Source organism: Condylostylus longicornis, unplaced genomic scaffold, assembly GCF_029603195.1.
Source record: "Condylostylus longicornis isolate FDR11 unplaced genomic scaffold, ASM2960319v2 ptg000145l, whole genome shotgun sequence".
NCBI classification, from domain to species: Eukaryota; Metazoa; Arthropoda; class Insecta; order Diptera; family Dolichopodidae; genus Condylostylus; species Condylostylus longicornis.
Window position 1 is genome coordinate 654234 of NW_026578113.1, and position 24059 is coordinate 678292.

Below are 24059 nucleotides of genomic sequence, written 5' to 3' on the forward strand. Positions count from 1 at the left end.
ATTTTTTTCTATTTTCTTTAAAAATTTACCTTTAAAAAATATTTTAAGTAAAAAAAATATGCAAAAAGCCGGTTTCTATTAGCGCCCAAAAATATACAAAAAAAAAATGAAAAGAGAAATTTACATATTATTTCTATACCAATTTTATGAATATTTTATTTTAATTTTTATAAAATTATAGGTAATTAAATCAAATTCAGAATAAATTGTTATTTTTAAAGATGACATCTATTTTGTGGTTTTTTGCCAGTAATTTCTACTTTTTTTTTTTTGTTTTCTTAGCTTGATTATGTTAATGTGTAACAATTTTTTCGATTCCGTAAACAAAATTTTTTTTTCTTTTTGCATTTTTTCGAATTAGAAAGAGCTTTGGAATTAGAATGGCTTTTACTGCTATACTTATTATAAATTCGAATATTATTTTTTCATATTAATTTAATTATATTTACTTAAGGCCCATCCTTAATATTAAAAAAAAAAATTAATTGAAATTTTTTGCAAATTTCAACAAAATTAAAAATTATAAAATATTTTTAAATTTAGAAAAAAGTTATCGAGAAATGAACTCAATATATGGGCGTAAATTAAATTATTATAGCTTTTATATAAAAATTTTAATGTGTTAATTTTAGCCAAAAAGTAATGTCATTAATATATAAAAATTTTTTGAATTTTTTCTTATACCTATAAGTAATTTATGTATGACGTGCAAATGAGAATTAATTAGATAATAAAATTTATTTATTACGCGATTTCTTAAAATTTTTAAGAAAATGTTCAACTTGTGCAAAAGACAGAGAGAGAAAGATACTATTATTATTTTTTTGTAATTAGTTAACACCCAAAATTAAATATGAATTTTTTCGAATATAATTTTAGTCGCTATGTTACTTTTTTATTATTTATTAGTAAAAAGCATTTCCAAAAAAAAATTCTATATTTGTTCCAAATTTATTAATACTTAACTAAGTATAACAATAAAACCGCAAATTCATAATTTGTAAGTGAATCCCCCTCTCAGCCATAAAATTATAAGCAATTTTATAAAGCTCTACATCTTTGAATTGGGATTTCCATTATTAAAACGAGAAACCACAAATTTATAATAATAGATGATGTTACTTCAATGAACTTAGTATATTAAATGTTATTACTAACATGTTAATTATAATGATCATGTTAATTTTTTTTAAACTATTTTATTGACCTCTACAACTTTTGCGCTTAATAATGATTAAGGTGTAGAAAGAAAATTTGTATTGGTTACAGTGAATAAAATATTCAAGTATGAAAATTTTTTGAAAAAAATTTAATTTTATTGTCTCATATTTAAATTTATTTCTTCGATTACAAATTGGAATTCTTGAAATACCTATGTAGATTGTAAATTGTAGATTACTAATGAGAGATATTGACAAAGAAAATTCTTCCCTTTCGGCCATCGCAGCCAGAACTGGATTATCGTAGCTCTCTCGTATCCCAAATATCCGGAAATATCCGGAACACTAACAAAGCTCCGCCCAAAACCTTCTGTATCTCTTGACAGCCAGAACGCAACAATTACACAGAATATGTAAGGTTGTCTCTTCAACGACCGTTCAGAATATACAATGGAGGGAGTCTGATTTACATAGTTCGTGAAAGTGATATTTTATCGGACATAAATGTTTATGTAATTATTTATTGAATATTGTTATTGCAAAAGAAGAGCAAATGATAAAATAATTCAATTTTGTTCCTCAAAATAATGATGAATGATTGGACAAAATTGTTCGAATTTTTACGCAAAATGAATTAAAATTTTTATTCGTGAAGTCGGTTAAATATTTTACATAAATTACTGTTAATATAGTTCATTTTCTAAAACTGTTATACACTTCACTTTAAATATAAATCTTTTATTTGAAATATTTCAATTTCATATTTGTTCTACAGTAATGCAGTATACTAATTTTAAAATCTACATTAAGTTTAATGCAATGATTTTTGGATAACGCATTCTGAATTAATTGATTGGGGGAAAGAGAACTGCGAGAAGAGAGTTTAAAATAAATACTCTTCTACTTAATTGTAGTATGTAATGTATCAGTGGAATAAAATATTTCATTTTCTATTCAAAATAGAAATCCACAATAATCCCCTTTCGTATATTGTTTTTATAATTGACCTAAAAAAAAACAATATTGTTATACTGGACTTACACGTCAATAATATTTAATTATAATTGAAACCAAAACAATGATAATGCATTGTTCTTTAATAATAGTAAATTGATAATAGTACAAAAAGTATCATTTGTATATGACATATTCTTATCAATTTCTATAAATAGTCATTTTTTATTGCATTCTTAGCGCAACGACAATGACCTGAAATTATTATTTTTTTATATAAAAAAAAAATTTATGCTTAATGCAAATTTGAATTATAAAAATCCGCTACTAGGTAATAAAAATATGTGTTCGAAATCAAATAAATGAAAAATTGTTATACATTAAGTACATTATTATGATATTTATAAATATCGGTTATTACAGTATATTATAAATATAGTTTACAGTCAGTTATATGTCTGTAAAAAGTACTTGTATAGGTACTTAAATTTTTAGGTCAAAATTGGCGATAAAATTTCTAAAGATTTCAAAATAAATACTTACATATACGAGTACTTATGCATAAATGGAATTATGAAAATAATTTTCTGTCAATCTTTTTCAAAATTTCCCTCTCTCGGCTAAATCTGATATTATTTAAATATATAATTAGTTGTCATCTATTTTGCAGTAAAATTTTAATATACAAAGTACAGAAATTTTGGAAAAATTTTAGCTAATTACAAAAAGTCATGAACAATTGAGTTAAATACCAAAATTCTGTAAATAAACTTTCTTTTATTAAAATTTTTCTGCTATCATTGACATTTTCACTGTCATTCAAATTATGTTCTCATATGACTCATATACTCTTTATTGTTTCTTTATTCTTACTTCTATTTTAGCATGTTACAAAAATCACGTGCTCTCTTTATTAATTTAATAGAATAATAGACATTTCCTTTAATACCTAATCATTTTTTAAAGTTAAAAAAAAATTCCATATATTTGCATTCCAATTTATATAATCATGAATTGAATATAATAAATCATGTCCATGATCAAAATAAATCTCAATTTATAAAATAAAATACTTTTGTGCTTAAAATTAATAAGAACATTTAATATAAAACATAAAATGGAATTTCTTTTTGTCATAAAATTACAAATTATTCATTTAAAATCAGGTTAAATATCTTACAAATCTTTTGTTATATATTGTACTTATGCACTACTTAAATTTAAATTTGAAATTGTCAGAAATAAATTTCTGTTTAATATAAATTGACTAAAATTATCCATGGAAACATGATTTTGTAACAAGAGATTTCTAAAGATGGTACGTACCTACATCAAAATGAGTTCGATTGTATCAGAAATAAAAGAATTGTTAGCTGAAATTTTTGAAAACATGCAAAAGAGAAATTTTTGTCAAAATTTGATCAGAAATTAGACAACTTTTAATTGAAAACATTTATAAAAAGAATTGAAATTATTAATTTTAAATGAAAGACTTGTATAACATTTGACATATTAGGAAACTATTTAACAATTTTAAGTTTAAAATCATTGAATACTTAACATAGTGCCTATTGTACTAAATTTTAAAGACCCATAAAATTTAACGGACCGGTAAAATGTTGAACAAAATTGGATCACCTATAATACAATTTTTAAAATCATTGCATAGTATGAATACTCTTATGGAAAATTTTATTGTATAAACTCTGGTCGCCCTTGCTGTAATCTTGTCTCCAATTTTTAACAATATAAGTAATAAAAAAAATTCAATTTCGTACACATACATTTACATAATATGTATGCAGGTGTAGCAAGCCGACCAAAGTATGTGTAAAACTTTGTGTACATGCTGTGTACATGTGCTTACATACATGTATGTATACATTTAATATGAACACACTTATAAATTAGTAATTTCTCAATAAATTTTATTATTACTTGCATTTGACACTTAAATTGAGAATATAACAATTGATAAAAATGTGTTCACAAATTGAATATTTCCGTTTTATTTGTTTTGTAACTGTAAATACACAATATATGAGAAATAGTTTATCTCTTTTCGTTTATCTCTCATTTTTGTTTCTATTATTAAATAAGCATTAAAATGCAACAAGACGACAACATTAATTCAAAATTACATAAAGAATGTATTTAAATTAAATTATTAAAAAAATTACACAAAATTTTTTTAACCTTTGATTTTATTTTTAACATATTTTTCAATTTTTTTTTTATTTATAGTGCGGCATGCGCCATCCCAACAATGGCCAGAGTGAAGGCGACTTAAGTCGTCTAACCGGTACATCGAGTACATCTTCAACCCCATCATCTTCAAATGATAATTTAGATATTGAAAATAATGAAAATAATTTATGTAATGATAATTGTGCAATAATATCATCACAAGCCCTTATCCTTAGCGTTAACGATAATGAAAATGCAAATAATATAAAAAATTCCCAACATTTACATGGTCATCATCATCACCATCATCATCATCATCACGGTCATCATCATCATGGTCATCATCATCACTATTCAACACAACAATATGGTCAACAAGAAAATCAACAACAACAATATCAATTACAACAAAATTATCCAAGCTATTTACCCGAATATATTGATCCATTAGAATGGCAAAAGTCAAGAAAACGAAAAGAACGTTTAGATAGTACATCATCAATAACGCAAGTTGATCGTAAATTACAACGATCCAATAGTGAAGAATTAATAACAAGTTCTGATTGTGAAGTGATACGTCGTGTATCATCTCATGAAGATTTTAAGAAACAACCATTACAAGAACGAAACACAAATATCGATTGTAATGAAGACACAACATCAAATAATTTGAAACCAATTGCAGAGAATGATAATCATTCTAGTAAGTGAAATTTGTAATGATTTTTTTTTTTAAATTTGATACATTGTTGGTTAAAATTTTTTTTTTTTCAAAATTTTTTGACCATTAAACCTTTTTCACTCAATCAAACCTAAACCAAAATTAAATCATTTTTAACATTTTATTCTGTCAGCAATGTGCAAATAATATTTACTATTTATAAATCAAATATTATAAAATTTTTCCAATTTATTTTAATAGTTAAATCTGTAAAGAGTCATAAAAGTGGAGACAGTCAACAACAACAGCAACAACAACAACAAAATGAACCAACAAATAATTTTATAATTCGTCTCCGTTTGGATACTAGCCCAGCTAGATCAAATAATCACCGTTGGTCGCCGCATCGTTTTGATGATTCATCCGAAAATGAAAATGAACGTCGGCGTTCATCAGAACGTTTTTCGAAGACTCGTGCACCACCTGGTCGTAAATCAGGTGTTGTTAAGAAAGTCGGTTCGAATTCTGGTAGTGGCGGTGGTAAATATTCACGTCGATCTGGCGATGAAAATGCTTATAAATATGACATATCTCATCTAAAATATGAACGTCGTGGTTTCGTCAGTAAATTGAAATTAGAAGAACATCGTAAAGAAGAAGCTGCTGATGGCGAACCAATTATATCATCATCAATACAACCACCAACATCAGCATCACAGACAAATGATTATAACGACAATAATTTAATTGATTTGTGTTTGCAACAACAACAACAAAAGCAGCAGCAACAACAACAACAACATCAACAATTAAAACAACAACAAAAAAATAACAATGGTGGTATTCAAATATCAAATCAACAACAACAACACCAACATCATCAAAACCAAGATGCCTCTACAGCTATGCCACTGCCTTGGGATCGTTCACCACAAGATATTCAAACAACACCAGTTTTATGTAGACGTTTTGCTACATTTAATGATGATGATTCTACATCATCTTATAGCGGTACAAATAAAACTTGTACATCAACAACAAATAATAATAATCATCATCATCAATATAGCAATAATAGTTTTATATCTGATTCATTATCACAATCACCAGCAATAATTGCTGCACCAGCTGTTATTGTTGATAATGAACCAATTAAATCATTTCGTACATTTACAAAAATGGAAAATTTAAAAACACGTGAAGTAATGCAAAATGTCTTACCATTAGGTTTATTACAAACACCCGAAGAACGTTTAAAAATTGTTAATAAAAAATTAAATGCATTAAAGAAGAAAGTAACATTATTGGAGGAAAATTATGAAAAGACATATGGTTATAGACCATCACAAATTGAACGTTATAATGATAAACAAATTAAAGCAGCATTAGCTGAAATTAATAAATTAAGAAAAGAAAAACAAGAATTGAAATCTGATCCAATGGCAGCATTAGGTTTAAAAGTTAGTGGTGGATTAGATGCTAATCAAAAATTAGATAAAATGAAAGAAACTTTGGACGAAATACAAAATGTAAGTTTATTTAAATTTTTTATTATTTTGATTATTCGCAAACAAGATTAATTTAATTATTATTAGGCAATTAATAATGTATAGTTAATTGATTAATTAGTATTGAAAAATAATTTGACATTCAAAAAAAAAACACTTGTTATAACAAAAGTTTACACATATTTATGTACGTGCATACATACCTGTAGTTCAGCCATATTTAATTATAATATTGAACAAAGTTTTAAAAATATAAGTAATTTATAAAGTTCATCGACAAACAAAAATTAAATTATTAATTCTTCATTCAAAACATTTTGGCATAATTTTTTTACTAAATAAATAATTCTTCAAATTAGTAAATACAAAAAAGAAAACAACATAACCTTAAAATAATTAATGACTTCTCATAATTTTCTATCCTTTTCATTTTCATTTTGTAGCAAAAAAAAAATATAAGAATTGAGCATCAAACTTTGTCTAACTTATAATTATTCTCTAGCATTTGATTTTATTCAAAATTACCGCAATTTATTTAATGTCGGTCATATTTAAGGTTGCCATTCTTTATTATTTTAAGCAAAAAACTATTTATTTTTATTTTCATTTCTAAATAATTTTTTTTTTGAAATTTGTGTTAAAACCGAAGGATCTGATAAAATTGTATAAAGAGAAGGTAAAAGTAAAGTGAAATCTGAACAGATAATTATTTCAATTTAAAACAGATTAACATTTTTGTAGAAGCATTTAATGAATTTTCGAAAAATCTAAATATAATCGAAGACCTATTTAATTGGTTTACCAAAATTCATACACACAAATTCAAAGCACAATGTAAATAATATTAATCCAAAAAATTTGAATTCAATTAACGTTGGTAATCTTAAACACCACATGAAGATATTGTTGTTATTCTTATTTACTCTATTTTTATTGTTTTATTCCTATGCTGTGGTGTATAACGAGACAAGTGTTTTTCTCAATGTTGAATTTCAATATATTTTGTTGTTGTTTTCCGCTTTTTAACAGGTCATGGTCGTTTAATGTTTTGCCAATGTTTATAAATAAAAAAAAAATATTGTGCTCCACTTATTTATTTAGTTTTTTTGGAATTTTCAAAAATTTAATAGTTTTTCTTGGAAAATTGAAAAAAGAAAAAGGAAAAGAATAAAAAATTTTATTAAACATTTTGAAAGTAGAGAAGGAAAAAAAAGAATTTGAAAAAAAAAAAATTGAGAAATAATTTTATGATTGTTTATAGGAAGTTTCATATTAGGTAACAACATGTATGTAACGTATGTACATATGTGTACTGTAAAATTTATTGTTAGGTATGTAAATAGCTATTCCTCTGGTGTAATAATTCGATATTAGATTTCAAAAAGATAAAAAAAATTATTTAGAAAGGTCATGTTCCAGGAAAGATTTCCTTTTTATTGTACTATATATACAAATTTTTATGTATGTATGTATATCGTATTGAAAATTTATATTGTATTTTCTCAAATTTACTTTCGTTGAACTAAACTATAAAAGTCCAAACTTCCGTTTCATTAAAAATAGTTTTCTTTTTAAAAATATAAGTCCAGAAAAATTCCATACAAGTTTTTTTCTTGTATATAAATGTTTACAGCAACAAACTCATCTGGCAATATTATTTTGTTGCAACACTTTCCAGCAACATTATTTTTAATATCAAATAAAGTTTAAATATTTATAAAAAAAAAGCTTATTGTTCATTCGGTTTGTGTCTTGGTTAAAATGTTTATGTTCCTTTTGTTTAGTATAATCCTTGAGAATTTTTATTAGGTGGGTTCTCAAAACTTGTGCGAAGATAAAAATTTTTAGTAATAACGTCAAAATTTAAATTGAATTGCAATAAAAATTAACGTGTATAAATAATTTTGAAAATATGAAAACTAGAAATTGGAAAATTGAAATTAAAATATCTTTTGTTTTTTAAATTTTATTTTTAGAAATTAAATGAGAAACGAACTGAATCAAATCGCCCAGAAAATTTAGAGACATTAACATCTGATCAATTAGTTCAAGAGAAAACAGCTGTTCAACATAGTCTTTTATATTTTGAATCATTATATGGTAGACCATCAACACGTGAAGAACGTGATGCAGCACGTCCATTATATGATCGTTATCGTAGTTTAAAACGTATGATAACACGTAGTATTTCAATACCAGCTGGTAGTGGTGTAGGATCTGAATTACCAACAATTTTAGAACATGAAGCCATGACATATGAAACAATACAACAACAATCTTCAATTAGTACCGATACAACAACAAATTCATTATCAGATCATTTAATTGGTAGTGGTAATATAAATAATATGAATATAATATCAGGATCAACAATTGAATCTCCAACAGATAGTTCAATTCAATCTACAACAACTGATTCAACTACAGATTCTTCAAATCAAATTCAACAACAAGATCAACAACAACAAATATTAAATGCTACAACAATAAATCAACAACAACAACAACAGCCAACATCAACAAACGATGTTAATTTACATATGCTATCATTAGATGAACTATGGGCACATTTAGAAAGAGTACGTGAGGAAAAGAAAGATTTAAAAAAATCAATACGTGATTTTGAAAATTTATTTGAAGAGCAAAATGGTAGAAAAATGTTAAAGAATGATCGAAAACTAATTGAAGATACATATGCCAATTATAAAGAAAATAAAGCAAAAGTTAGATTATTACAAGCTTTAATTAAAAAACATATGGCAAAATGAATAATATCTATAAAAATATATATGTATTTATTGAAAATATAAGATATCAAGTAAATTTTTTTAAAAATAAAAATAAAAAAACAAATAAATATAATATAAATGCTATTAATAGATTAGATTTGAAATTCTAAATTTATTATTATTTTTCTTTTTCAAAAATTCTACTAATATATAGTGTTTTTTTTTTTTTGTATTTTTGTGCCATGTTAAAATAAATAAATTATTTCCAAATTATTTCTGAAAATCAAAAATATATTTATTTCTTTAATATAATTTTTATATTAATTGGTATGATTAAATGTATATTTATTTATCAGATAACTAGAGAAAATAATAAGATTTTAAAATTTCAAACCTAATATTATTATAATAGCTAAAAAATAAAAAAAAATATATATATATATTACATTTATGATATTTTTTTTAAAGAGTGCGCTATTTCATAGTCTATATAAAATAAAAAAAATATCACCTAAAGATTTGTAAGAAGAAAAAATTTTTTGTATTTCATGTAATGTATTCAAATCAAAAGAGGAAAAGCAAATAACATAAAAATAAAAAACTTTTCGAAAAATTTTGTATTTTAATCGTGCTTTTTAATATTCATGTAATAAATGTGAAAATTTATACTTTACATAAATTACATTAAGAAACATATTGGTGTACTAAAGAATAATATTGATGTATTTTAAGTATAATAATCTCTATAGTTATAATTAAGGATATTTCAAAAAATTCTTTATATTCATTTAAAATTCGAATAATACTTTTCATTTTTCTACATATAATAAAATTGTAAATTTAATTGTATATTTTATAAAAGTACAGTATAACATTTCATAGGTTGTATTTCTTATATAACTTTTTATTTGGTATTTAAGCAATAATTAATAATCTTTAACAAATTTTTGCAAGAAAAAGACATCATTTTATAATATAGCTTGTCTAATTTCAATTAATTATTTACTAAAAAAATATTTTATACAGATATTTTTTTTTATAATTTCATATAATTATTTATTGAAATATCTTTAATTAAGCTAATAAAAGACTTGTTTCTTTTTTTAGAGTTTAGTTTTTTTATATCTAAACAAAAAAGAAAACGAAGTATAAACTACAAAATTTTTTTACTCCAATAAATTATTAATAATATAAAAAAAGATTTAAAATTATATTTAAATATTCGAAATTAAAAATTTTTATAATTAAGTATCAAGCAAAAAAAACTAAGAAAACTTGTTTTTATACTAAATTATAGAAATAAAATAAAATAAAAATTACACTTACAAAATATTTAGAGTGTTTTTTTTTTACATATACACATAATAATTTTATATAATGTATAAAAAAAAAATAAACATATTACATTGGAATAGTGCGCCTATAAACGTTAACTCTATTTATAAATAATATTATATAAAATATAAAATTAAAGAGAAATATTCATTATTATATTAAAATTTCAATATAAAATAATTCATTCACATACAAAAAAAAAATTTTCATACACTGTTTACATCATTATAATTGCATAAAATTGAAAAAAAAAATTAAAAAAAAAAAATCCTAGACTTCCCTTATTTATATAAATTTTAATGTAATAATTAAAGTAAAATAACAAATTATTCAAAAAATAAAAAGATAAATGAATTGTAAAGAAAATTAAAATAAAATGTTGGCTTATTAATTTTTTTTTTTTTTAATTAAAAATTATTTTAAAATGAAATTTAAAAAAAATAATAATTTATAGGAAATAAAAGCGAATTAAAATCAAAAATTAAAATCAAGTATAAAGAGATATTTAAAATATAAAATTTACAAAAAAAGAAATTATATGAAAAATAAAGTAAAATTTCAAAAATGCTTTTAAAAAGCAACAAAAAAAAAAAAAAATAACCAAAACCTGTATTTTTTAATATACATTCATGTTATGCATAACCTACATTTAATAATTAAAATGTAATATTTTAAGGACAATTATAATTTAACAGAATTTATGCTATTATAGTAATAAAATTCTGAAATAAAATTTCTCTTACCTTTAAATACTATTTTTTAAAATTTAAATTTTTTCTTTTTTGTAATTAAATTTTCTTTTTTAATTTAAATTAAATTCATTTTTGTTAAATTAAAAATTCATATGTTATATTTTAAATTCTAAATTTTAAATATACATTTATAATAATTGTAAGTAATTTTATTTTGCATTAAATTTCTATTTAATTTAATTTTGCATAAACCTGTTAAGTTATTTTGTTCTTAAAATATTTCAAAATATTTCAAAATTAAATTATTAAAAAAAAAAAAAATAAAAGTCTGTAAAATTAAGTTTAATTATTTCTTTTTTGTATTTTTTGTCTACAAAATTTTACTTTATTACTTTTGTTTTTGGGTTTTTCTAATTCGAAAATACTAAATCTGTGATAATTTCGATATATATTTTATAATTTTTGGGGGAAAATAATTACAATATAATTTCTTTTTTTTTTATTTGCTTTTTCATCCATTTTTTTTTTTACTTGAAATTAAAAATTAAATTGTAATGAATTTGAAATTGAAATAAATGTAAATTACATAACGATCTATTTTATTTTTTAGTATAAGTTATTAAATTTTTTTTGTTTTTTTTGTATAATTATTATGTATTATAAAAAATTCATATTATATATTTTGTTTTTTTTTTTAAGTTTTTTGTTCTTTTTCATAAAACATTTATATATTAAATATAAAATTATTGTTTCTATTATATATTTTAAATGAGAAGAAAAAAAAAAGTGAAAGAAAAATATAATATAATTATATAATGAAGTATAATCAAATGAATATTAGATCTCTAAGATGCTTAAGATGATTAAAAAAAAAATATAAAATAAAATAAAAAAAAAAGTTAAAAAAGTATGAAATTAAATAACATTAATATCATAATAATATTTAAAAAAAATACAAAAAGAAAAAAAAAAAATATTTACAAAATGTTATAAGAAAATTTTCGTTCTTCTTTTTTTTTTTAATTATAAAAATCAAACAGAAATATTTAATTCTTATTGTATTTAGTTTTACAGATCACTATTAAATATAATGAATTTTATGTTTCAAATAAATTCTTAAAAAAAAAAAAAATTTGGATTTTTAATAAAAAAAGAAAATTAAATATGTCACGGTATGTTAAAATCGCAAAATGGGTCAGAGTAATTGTTTTCCCAAATTATTTTGTTAAATAATGTGAGAAGCAAGAATCTAAGTTGTTTACTTGTAATTGGCTATAAAAGAGAATAATAATATTGTAATTGAAATGAAGTAAATGTATTTAATCTTTTTGAATTTTGAAAATTTTTATCATAATGATTTTAAATTTACTTCCCTGAATTCAAAAATTCTAAAATTAATTTTTTGTATGTTATAAGGTATATTACCAAAAAATATGCCTAAAAGTATTAAAATTTTTTATGAAAATTAAAATTCTTTTGTAATCGTAGCATCTAAAAACTTTAACCCTTGAAATTCTTCGAGCCTTCCCGCTAATTGATTATGGCCTAATGTGCTGCGATACAAATCCAATATAAAAACCTTAAATATTGTGGAATTGATTATGTTTTGAAAACATAAACGTTTAATAATCCTAACTGAGGTTTAATAATATTTTGCTTGTATATATTACAATGAAAATATTTTTAATGGACCAAAACCAATATTTTATTTAAAATCTAAAATTTTTGCTTAATTTTTTATTTTGTTATTAATTTTTTTTTTGCATAATAATAAAAATAAATAATTGCAAATTGAAACTTTTTCATTAATTCAGTTAAATTTTATATTAACATTAATAATTATTTTTTGATTAATATATAAATTAGAATAAAACAATTGATAACAATTTTGATTGAAAAAATTAATAATATATAAAGAAAAAGGTGAAGAGTAAAATATTTAATTATATTTATACAAAAATAAATTTAAAAAACAAAATATACATACAAAAGATTAATATATATAAATATGTATTCCGAAATATATACATATTTATATTATACATTATATTGATTTATACATGACTCTATTGTACTTATATAATATTATAATAATTATTAGTGTATTAAAAATTAAAAAAAAAAGAAAAAAAAACATACAAATTTCAATAATGCATTATTAAATACATAAAAAAATAAAAATAAGTTGCGTTTTTTATTTAATTAAATATTGAAATATAAAATAAAAATTTTTAGATCATATTCGGAAGTATAGCGAAAAAGGAGGTTTTTTTAGGCAAATTCTGAGTGTTAATTAAGGCTATGAAATAAAAATTGAAGATTATAAAATTATGGAATTGAGTTTAAGTTTATGAATGATATAGATTTTGTGTTTTCAAATGTTTTACCAAATTGTATTTATGAACTCTTTTATTGTCTATTATTATTGTTAAGCACTATTAGAATCACAGTGAGTGCTTACAGGCCAAAATTTTAGTCAAATCCAATTTTATCTTAGAAATAAATTTTAATTCTTTAACAATATCCTCTAAATATTTTATAATTACAAATTAATTATCAGAAAACTGAAAAGATTTATAATTTTTAACACATATTTTAATTAAATATTTTCGAAATAATCTTATTATATTACAATATTAAAAATATATAGTAAAAATATGTTTAAATATAAATTTGTATAGGAAATGGACACTAAAGAACATCTTCTTTTCTTCACTAATTTACTAAGGCATTTCTCATATGTTATTTGAGTGGATTAAATGGTTTAATCTTCATATACCTAATTTTTTTTTATGTTCCAGACAATCATAAATATACCAATATTGGTATAATTAAATTCATGTATATTATATATAAAAAATTCATATGGAATTTATATTAGATAAATTTGCAATTTAATTGCATTTCCAATTCAAAATTGCTTTATTAAAAAAAAAAAAAAATCATTTTGTCCTCATGATTTATGTCCGAGTATATAGTAATAAAAATGTTGGAGGATTGTACTTATAAAAAAATAAATTTGTGTTATTACTATTCAGAATACTTAATTGAATAAAAAATAATGAATGGTTATAAAGAAGTGAAAAGAAGGATTATTAGAAAATTTAAATATATCGTACTTTTCAGTTTTCCTTTCGACTCGGTTTTCGAATTGTTTAATAGTTAACTCGTGCATATGAGTATCAGTCGAGTCGAAAGCATTAAACAATATTACATATTCTATCTTTTTTTGGGTAGCACCTGATAGCACGGAAATTATTATAAAAAACCAAATTATATAAAATAAATTTTATATTAATTGTTGAGTTCTTAAACCAGAATATTATAGAAAATTTATAAATAAAATAAAAGCAAGTAGCGGTAAAGAGCAAGAATAATATTATAAGAACTGCTAAAGTTCTCTGTCAACAAATTCCATTAATGCCTCGTCTACTTTTTCAATGAGCTCTTTGCTAATTGATGTTATGAATATAAAAGCAGAAAAATTTTCAGAGACAAACAGACAGAAGATTTCAGTTGGAAGTTTTACAAACAAAAACGGAATGCTTTTTGTAGCGAACTACAAACACGTGCTGCCATTGTACATTTTTGTTAAAACTGCAAACGAGAATTCAACCACAAACATTTACGATAGCAATATTCATAATTGAAAAATTTTGGAAAATAAATCGTATCCAATTTTAAATTAATAAAATTTAATTTTATATTTAATTTTTTTGTATTTATATGAAGTCTTATAAATTCTTGTGTATATCACTAAATTTTTCACCTACAATGAAACTAGCAAATGATAATATTACTATAGAGCACAGAGAGATTTAATTCCGATAATTTACGTACCTTAACAATTTTGATTGAAGTTACTGATTAAGAAGTTTTGAGTTCCAGCATTATAGAAAGAACATAGGTACACACACACACATGTATATATAAGTTCTATATTACAGAAAATATATTTTATGAATTTCTTATAAAATTTAAATTTTTCTATTTTTATTTAAGAAGACTCAACAAAAAAAAAAATTCTGATTCAACTGAAAATGTTTTTATTACAAAGAAAATTAAACTCGAAAAACAAACAACCAAATGTCACCAAAACAAAAGAAGTATATGTAAAATATGGTATGTAAGAGAACAAAAATAAGAAAAAAGAAAATAATAAAAAATAGAAGGTAAGTATGTATGTAAAAGATCTGATAAAAGAAAATTATACAATTGACCGAAGGCAAAGAAAAAACAAAAATTAATATGAAAGGAAGGGTTGAAAACAAAAAAAAAAACAAAAATCAGAAACTGAAGCCATCCAGAAGAAGAAATGGACAAGAAAAATAAATAATAATGGCACATACAGTGAAAGTTTTCTGCAAAAACAAGAATCAAAAAACCAATTCGAATCTTTAGTATAAATTTCTAGACTGAGAAGAGTTTTTCTTGTTTAAAAGTTATGACAATGGAAAAGAGAAAAATTTCTTATATTATACACGGTGAATTCGAAAATAATCATAAAGTTTATTTTCAATCAAGTTATAAAAACTTACAAAACTTATATTTTTAAATTATTATACGATGTGCACATTAATATTTTTATATATGAGTTTAATATCTTGGTTAAGATACTTTGAAATATTTGGGTCATGCACAAAATTTTTCACGGACTCTATTCAATTATATATGGTTTGCATTTGCAGTTTTTACAACTCATAACAAACAGAAGTAAAAGAAGCGACAATGACAAAATTTTTAGACCAAATATTTTTCGAAGTCGAATTTGTTTTTATACCAAAATGAATTATACAAATAATACCAAACCGTAGTTCACATATAAAATTTGAAAATTTTCTTTTTATAAACCAACAAATTTGGGCTGCTGTTTAACTGGATTTTATTCGTTTTATGCCTCTACTATATACTCTATTATATACTCTTGCAATTATCTTATTGAGTGCAATGAATTTCGTCCTTTTCATCTTAAAATTATTTTTTTTAATATTACGTTATAATATTTTAATTTAATTAAATAAATATCAATATTCTAAAATAAATGTAACAGTGAATATAAAATCGAAATTTTTCAGAAAATTCGGTTTGAATTAGGGACTTGGATTAGCTTGAATTAGAAATTACTAGAGCACGATTAATTAAATATTTATCCTGGCAGTGCAACAAAACAATTTTAATGTATTTACCCATACTTTAATTGCATCTCTTATTCTCCCGTATATTGATACAAATTGAGTTTAAAGCAGTAAATTTTGTTGCGCATACGGAAGGTTACGCACAAAATATAACCGCGGTATATTTGTGTCTCAATACCTGCTTTTGTTTTTGCTATTTTTTTGTCCATAAAACTTAATCCAAAAAAAAATTTTTGTGTCTCTCATATATATTAATAAATTCCACTCTTACTAACTTTTCATTATCTTTTTACTCTCTCATCAAATGATGGCGATTTTGTAAGGCAATCTAAATGCCGCAATTTTTTTGCACTTTAATTGACTGGTCGATGATTATTTTGGATCTTTCATGCAAATATTATTTTGCATGACAATTGATGCTTATGTCCTAAGGAATTCGTCTGATATATATATATACTCGTATATATACTCGTATATATATATATTTACTTATAGTGTCCAATATAATGCATAAATCAATAAAATAAAGTACAAATGTGCCAAATTTATAAACACTAGTATATATGCGTATCTTATAATCTTAATAGATTTCAAGAGGCAATAGCAAAATAAAAGTACAAAATTAAATCCAAAAACTTTTTTTCGGGGTTCATTATTTTTTTTTTTTGCTGGAACCTAAAAATATGCTGAATTTACAATATATTTTTTTTTGTATAGTACAAAGGAAATCAGCAAATAAAATAAAAATAACATAAAAACAATGAGGTTATAAAAAAAAAATAAAGACCACAAAGTAATTGGAAAATTTTTGTTGTGTTTTTTTTCTTGGAAAGGAAAGGAACCTTTGGCCAATGATATCCTGAAATTCAATACAATATATAGAGAAGTGTTTTCTCGGTATTTTATTTTTATTTTTTGATTTTTCATTTTTTGCACAGTTAATTTTCATATTAGATTACGAATAATTTGTCTTTAAGGGTTATTTTTTCTGTTGCTGCTTCTGGTTACGCATATTTATTGTTTAGATTTTAGCTGTATTCATTGAGTCTTACATTCATACAGTGTGGTTTTTATATTTCATTTAATCCTTTTTTTTATTTTGAGTCCTTTTTTCTTTGATAATTTTTATTTTTTATTTTTTTTTTAAATATTTTGATCTCATTTTTTATTGTGTTTACTGATATATTTCTTTTTTTTTTAATTTTACGCTTTCCATGATTTCTTTTATTATATTTTTTCTTATTTTTTATAAATATTTTGAATAATAAAGGATATATGAATTAAGTATAATCATAATATCAAATTTCATAATATTTTATTGAGAAAATAAAAACTTAAATAAAATATGAGTAGATATGAGTTTAATAATTGGAAAAATAAGAAAATCTATTGAAATGGTAAAAAATTTAAAGGAACTGGTAATGTCTATATAAGAATAATCTGTGCCTACAAGCGCAAACTGACTAAGTAATACTTAATTGATATTTCGAAAGTAATTTGCTAAATCATTCTGCTTCACCAATTTCTAGAAAATTTATTAAAATTTCGGTTTTTCATAATTTTATCCACGTACCCGGTTCCTTTTGTTAGGTGCGCAAAGCGGTTTTTCAAACCCGCTCCCATCATTTCAAAGCAAAAATGCATATGGAATTGCACATCAATCATTTTTTTGTAATTTTATCATGCTGAATACAAGATTAGTCATAGAATTAAAGACTGAAATTAAATTTTCAATTTTTTATCTTTACAATGTTTGGATATAAGTGCATGTTATCACGATAATTTCGCTGTAAATAGAAAAAACATGATTTTTGGGAAAACAGGTTTTTTTTTTCTGCTTTATACATTACCTTAAGGAACATGGGGCTTCCACATAGCATCTCTATCTCACAGGTTATAAGCTTCATTTGTGCCCATGTTGTGCCGCTTTCGATGATTTTCTTGGATATTGTTCGAACCTGCGGACGTTATGGATAGCCTGATTTACGTTCCAGGTCTCACTCCCATACAACAGTATCGGTTATATTCAAGTCCCGAACAGCCTTAATTTGGTGTTTCTGTTCAGCCTGGTCGGTCGATCTCCACGCAGCCCACATTCTTATGAATGCTACTCTAGCCTGATTCTGTTCCAGAAGTCCTCACGTTAATGGCAAAAATTCAAGAAAACACGTTAATGGAAAAATTTTTTATTTAATTAAAACACGTGTACCCATTGCAGATTCTTTGCGTATGTAGTTTATCCGTCTCTGATTTTATCTATGTATACATTCTGATAAAATTATTCTGATTCACTTGATTGCTGAAATTATGATTTCCTAATATTTTGAATTTATTCAAACCACACGTGATTTATTCATTTAGTAAGTTTTTTCTCAGAACCACAGATATAATTGAATAAATTTATTATTTCTATTCTAAATTTTTTATAAAGGAAAATAAACATTAATATTTTGATTAAATTATTTTCTATGCAGAAATTTTCTATAGAATTTTCCAATACAATAAAATTAATCAGAAATAATTCCTATATAATCAAAATTTCCGCATGGTTGGATATTTTAATTTGTTGAATTTTTATGTATAATTGAAATACATATATGGTAATAATATATTGGATAACAAAATTTTTCAATGTTTTGATCTGACCATTTAGAATTGTTTAAAGTATTTTTCATTACAATTCTTGTTTATTTCTATATAGGAATAATTTTCTTCTGGAATTTAGAAAATTTCTTTAGTTGGGTATTTTATAGAATGGGTATTTTTTAATACATTGTTACAGAGATCATTCTGTTTTTATGGTAAAAATTAAATTCAGGCTTTCGATTATTGCAACAAAATAATTCTAATTTCTGTATTTTTTATTAAATCAATGTGGAAACTGTATAGAACTCTATTAAATTTTAATTCACATATTTAATAACACAGTACCGGGCCTGTAAATCAAAAATTCTCTTCATGATAATTTTAATTAAATTAGCCACAAATAATGAATATTTCTTTTATTTCAAATGGAACTAGTTTTTATTAGTTGCTAATTATTTACTAGAAAATTAAAAATTCCAAAGATTTATGCTTAATTTATAACCGAAGAGAAAATATTCTTGCCCTAGAAATTTTACAGAAATTATGTGAATAGTAGTTAACTAACCAGGAGCAGTGGTCTTTCTTAAAAATTAACAATAATATATTTTATTAAAACATTGACACTATGCATTATTTATTAATGCATAGTGTCTTTTAATTTTCTGATAATTTCATTATCCTAAAGCTCCTGACAAAGCAAACCCGATTCTGCATATTACTATAATGTATTTATATATTCCCCTACGTTAATATAGAATAACAAAATTTTACATACATATTAATAAATAAATTACAAATAAACATACTCGTTCGTATATTTAATATACGCGCATAAATTAAAAATATTTTAGAATAATGAATATAAAATTTTTTAATAGTCAATTTTGAACAGAAAATTAAAATTAATTTAAGTGCCTATTAAAGCATACTAAAAAAAATTTTTGTTAAATTATTCAAGTGTTAAAAATTGTTAATTTTTTATTATGTTTGTTAAAAAATAGTGTTAAAAAATTATAGCGCCTTAATACTGCAAATTATTAGAAAATCGTTAGAAAATTTTATCGAATTTTAGGCATTGAAAATTATTTTCTTAAAATTAAATTATAAAATATTAGAGAACCCGCAGGAGATTAAATTTAAAATTTTTGGAGATTATTTCGGAATCGTACTCAGAAAATTGATTCACGATAAAAACCAAATAATTATCGAAAATACTTGAAATTACAAAATAATTATTGGTTAAATTGTTTGATAACTCAAATTTTAGGGCCAGTTTATTTCATACCATTATCAATATAAACACATAATCCTGAAAAATATTAAATTCTTTATTGGAACAATTACAATTTTGATCGTTTAATAATTTTACATCCTGTTGGCAATATTAAATTTTTGAATTTACTATAAATATATTTTTACTATAAATATATGAAATATACAGGGTGAATCTGTAACGTGGTATAATCTCTCGGGGGCAGAAGGATGGGATAATTTTCCCAAAATTTCGTAGTCAATTAATTGATTATACCTTAAATTCCCGGTTGATTTTTCACTGTAAATAAAAATATACCTTTTCATCTAGTCGAAGATTTAAATCCTTAGTTTTGCATCTGGCTTCCGGCTATTCGGATACATTTTTGAATGTACAGGAATATTCAAAAATGTATCCAAATAGATAATACAATAAAAATCGTATTACTATTGAAAAATCCATAAATCTAATAGTTCAGATATAAAGAGAAATTTTAAATGCTATTCTAATTAAGACTGTCTTAATTTCTTTTGAAACTTGAAAATGATCAGTATTATACTAATAGCAGGTGCAAATAGGTTACACTTCATCTTTGATTTAGATTATTTTGCTTATTTAAGTTTAACCTAGAGAATATTTACCTAAAATAGCGATTTTTTTTGGAAACCATCGAGTTTACTACCGAATTATCTCGGAAACGAGGTATCGCACAAAAAAAATAAGTAAGAGGTAATTTGAAAATAAACTTAAAATCGTTCAAATTATGACAAAAAAAAATTCAATAGGGTAAATTTTTTAGTAATTGGCTATTCTGTAAATATTTGACATTTTTTTTTTCTTTTTTTTGATTTATTTCCTCAATAACTTTTCATGTAATGCCTCAAATTTCCATTTTATATTAATTTTATTTTAATTAGTTCGTAATTTTGGAAGTTATGGCCCTCTAAGTTTTTGATTCGACCTTTTGTCGAAACCAAAAAATTTCAACTGGAGTTTGGGGTAAAATATTCATTTGCGGCCCCCCTTTCTCCTAGGAAATAATTTTTTTCATAAAACTGTTCCACCTTTCTATCCCCTAGAGATTATACCACGTTACCGGTTCACCATGTATAAATAATATTCAATTAAAGTTATTTGGCGATTATAAAATTTTAATAATTAATATATTAGGCGTTAAACTAATAAATTAATAAAATATTATTTATTTTGACAGCATGAAAAATGTCAAAAAATTTTAAATAAAAATCTTAATTAAAAATTTGTATTAATGTTCAGAACAGAAAAAAAGAACTTATTTGGAAAAATAAACCGTTTATAACTAAAAAGGCGTTTGCTAGGTTTTATAAGTTAAAATATTCTCATATTTTGCTTTGAATGATTTCGGCACATAAGCCATAATATGTAAAAATTATTTTCCTTAACAAATATAAAATTAATTCAAAATCTACCAATCTATGCAAGTACAGTCTAGGCAGAACCACAAAATAATAAAATGAATTTCTAAAAAATTGAGAATACAATTTAGGAATTTACAATCCTCTATTCAAAATGGAGAGTAAGTAAAATGGATATTATCCTTTTCAAATACAAATTTGATTTTCACAAATAAACATTATCCGCACACTATTTCAATTTAATATGTAAATACCATTACAGTATTGTTAAAATAATCTAAAGATTTTCATATCGTAAATCCTTTATGCACCGAATAACAATTTTGATATTTTTTTCTTCTTTTAAAAATTCACCACGGGCGTTTATTTACAATTTTTATATTTGTTACAGTTTCTTCGTTCCATTGCAATATTCCCGGATGTTATATCGCATATATCCTTTTTATTTCCACTTTTTAAAATGGATTTGTTTCAGGAAAAAATAAAAATTTTCTAAGTAAAAATAGAGTGTATGTAACACGATTAAACAATTTTTAAAAGTATATGTGGAACACATTGTTTATTCCACTAAAACAGAGGAGAAAAAACTATTCTTAGAACACGAATTTATCTTTCGTAAGCAATACGTTTAGTTATTCATTGCAATTTTTTTTAAAAGAATGAAAAACAAAACTAAGAGGAAAAATAATGTTAATGGAAAAGCATGTATAAGTGTGATTAAGTGCTTTAAAGTTGTAATTTTTGAAAAAAGAACAAAAAAGGATATTTGAGTGCTTTCATGAAACCCAATAAGATTTTTTTTGTAAAGAAAACAATAATACTGAAAATTTTAATAAATTCTCCAACAAGTTAGCTTCAATAGTGTTCAATAGAGTGAAATATTAAGTCGAATATACAAGCACATTAACGTTTTTCAAAATGTCCTTATAAACTTTTACTCAAAATCACTTCTTCTCCTTTGTTAACACTATTTTTGTCGGATTTTAAGAAAAAAAAAGCTGACAAGTCGAAAAAAATTCATTACGGACAGATTAAGTCTAATATTTACATTTAATTTTTTAAAAAATTTATTACAGTTTTGCCCATTTTCACGAAAATCAATTACATATTACGATTTATTAATAGGAAATTTTTCTCAAAATATGAAAAATGTGGTGAAATGTAGAAAATTCGAATTGCTTTATGCGAGCCTTTGATTTTCGCAAATACAGAATAAAAAATTTCTAACTGATTTTGTTCTTTCCACTCTTTCTCATGCTGTTTTTCTTCTCCAAAGAAACAAATCAAAATATTGATGTTGTAAAATTAAAATTAGAAAAAGAAAAACAGATATAAAGAAGATGAAATAGAAAAGGATATTCTCAAAGGAAAATTATCATAAAATTAAAAATCAATTCTTTTCATTTTTTGAATTTGTTTTCTTTACTTTTTGTTTGAATATTTATTGCCTGCTTAACACCATTAGTTAACCATTTTAATGTTTAATGGCTTTAAATGGGTTAAAGTTCAAAGTGAAAAGGTTTCACTCTATGTTAAAAGTTAATAAAAAACAAAAACGAAAACCTCAACATATTTTAAATTTTTGTATTTTGTTTTTTCCTTCTTCGACATAATAAAGTATTGCATGTAATGAGTGAGTTATTATAGGGTCACATATAATTTCAATGCAGAAAATTCGAGTTTTGCACGGGTATACTTGTTCGTGTGATGGAGAAACCGGATTTACATGAAAATTTATATTGAATAATATAATTCTTTGGTGTATGTTCCAGGACCTTGATAAATAAGGTTCTACCAGTTAAGTAAATTTTTTTGGCTGTAATGAGCGAAATAAGAGAATTTTTACTTAAACAAGGTGTCAGAAATTGAAGTTTTGTTAATGAGTAATTTATATAAGGCTATGGTTTATGAACTATCTTGAAATTTTATAATTTAGTTTAATTTTTGTTAATTAAAAGATTTATCGAATTTTTTGTCAAAAATTGGTAGTTGCAACGAAATATTTTCACCCATTTGTCCAATTCTTACTCATCGGTCACGTGTTTGCCGTATCTTATTATAAGTATATTCATATAGAGAGAAAATAACATCCAGAGAATAAATTTCAGCGAGCTATTAATATTTCAAAATATTCTCGGCAGTGAAATTGAATAACTTCTAGCATTACAAGAATTACTTACAATGTAATTGTTATAAGCACAGTTGCAAATTTTCCAATGCTTATTGTCAAGTATTTAATTCTACAAATTTTCTTTAGAAATATTACAATGCTATTACGGTTAATCATGATTTAAGATGACCATAATTAAATTATAAAAATTCTCAAACAATTATTCAACTTCTCAAATTTTTTCTCAACACATAACAATGAATCCCTAAATGTATGCAATTCATATTAAAAATAATTACAATATTTTAATTTAACAAATCGCTTTGGCAAATTTCTTTCTCAATATAACAAACTAA

The 24059-nt window shown here is 23.0% G+C and overlaps 1 protein-coding gene across 2 annotated transcripts in view; it reads left to right on the plus strand.

The window, feature by feature from the left end:
* The window catches only part of LOC129615768 (TPR-containing protein DDB_G0280363), a 93876-nt gene extending 84557 nt beyond the window's left edge, over window positions 1-9319 (plus strand). For both annotated transcript variants that reach the window (XM_055531147.1, XM_055531145.1), the window contains exons 2-4: window positions 4359-5004; window positions 5224-6491; window positions 8447-9319. In XM_055531147.1, the coding sequence (XP_055387122.1) occupies window positions 4365-5004; window positions 5224-6491; window positions 8447-9238 (2700 nt within the window). In that variant the 5' untranslated portion in view covers window positions 4359-4364 and the 3' untranslated portion in view covers window positions 9239-9319. The remainder of the gene's footprint in view (window positions 1-4358; window positions 5005-5223; window positions 6492-8446) is intronic.
* Window positions 9320-24059: the final 14740 nt, after the last annotated feature.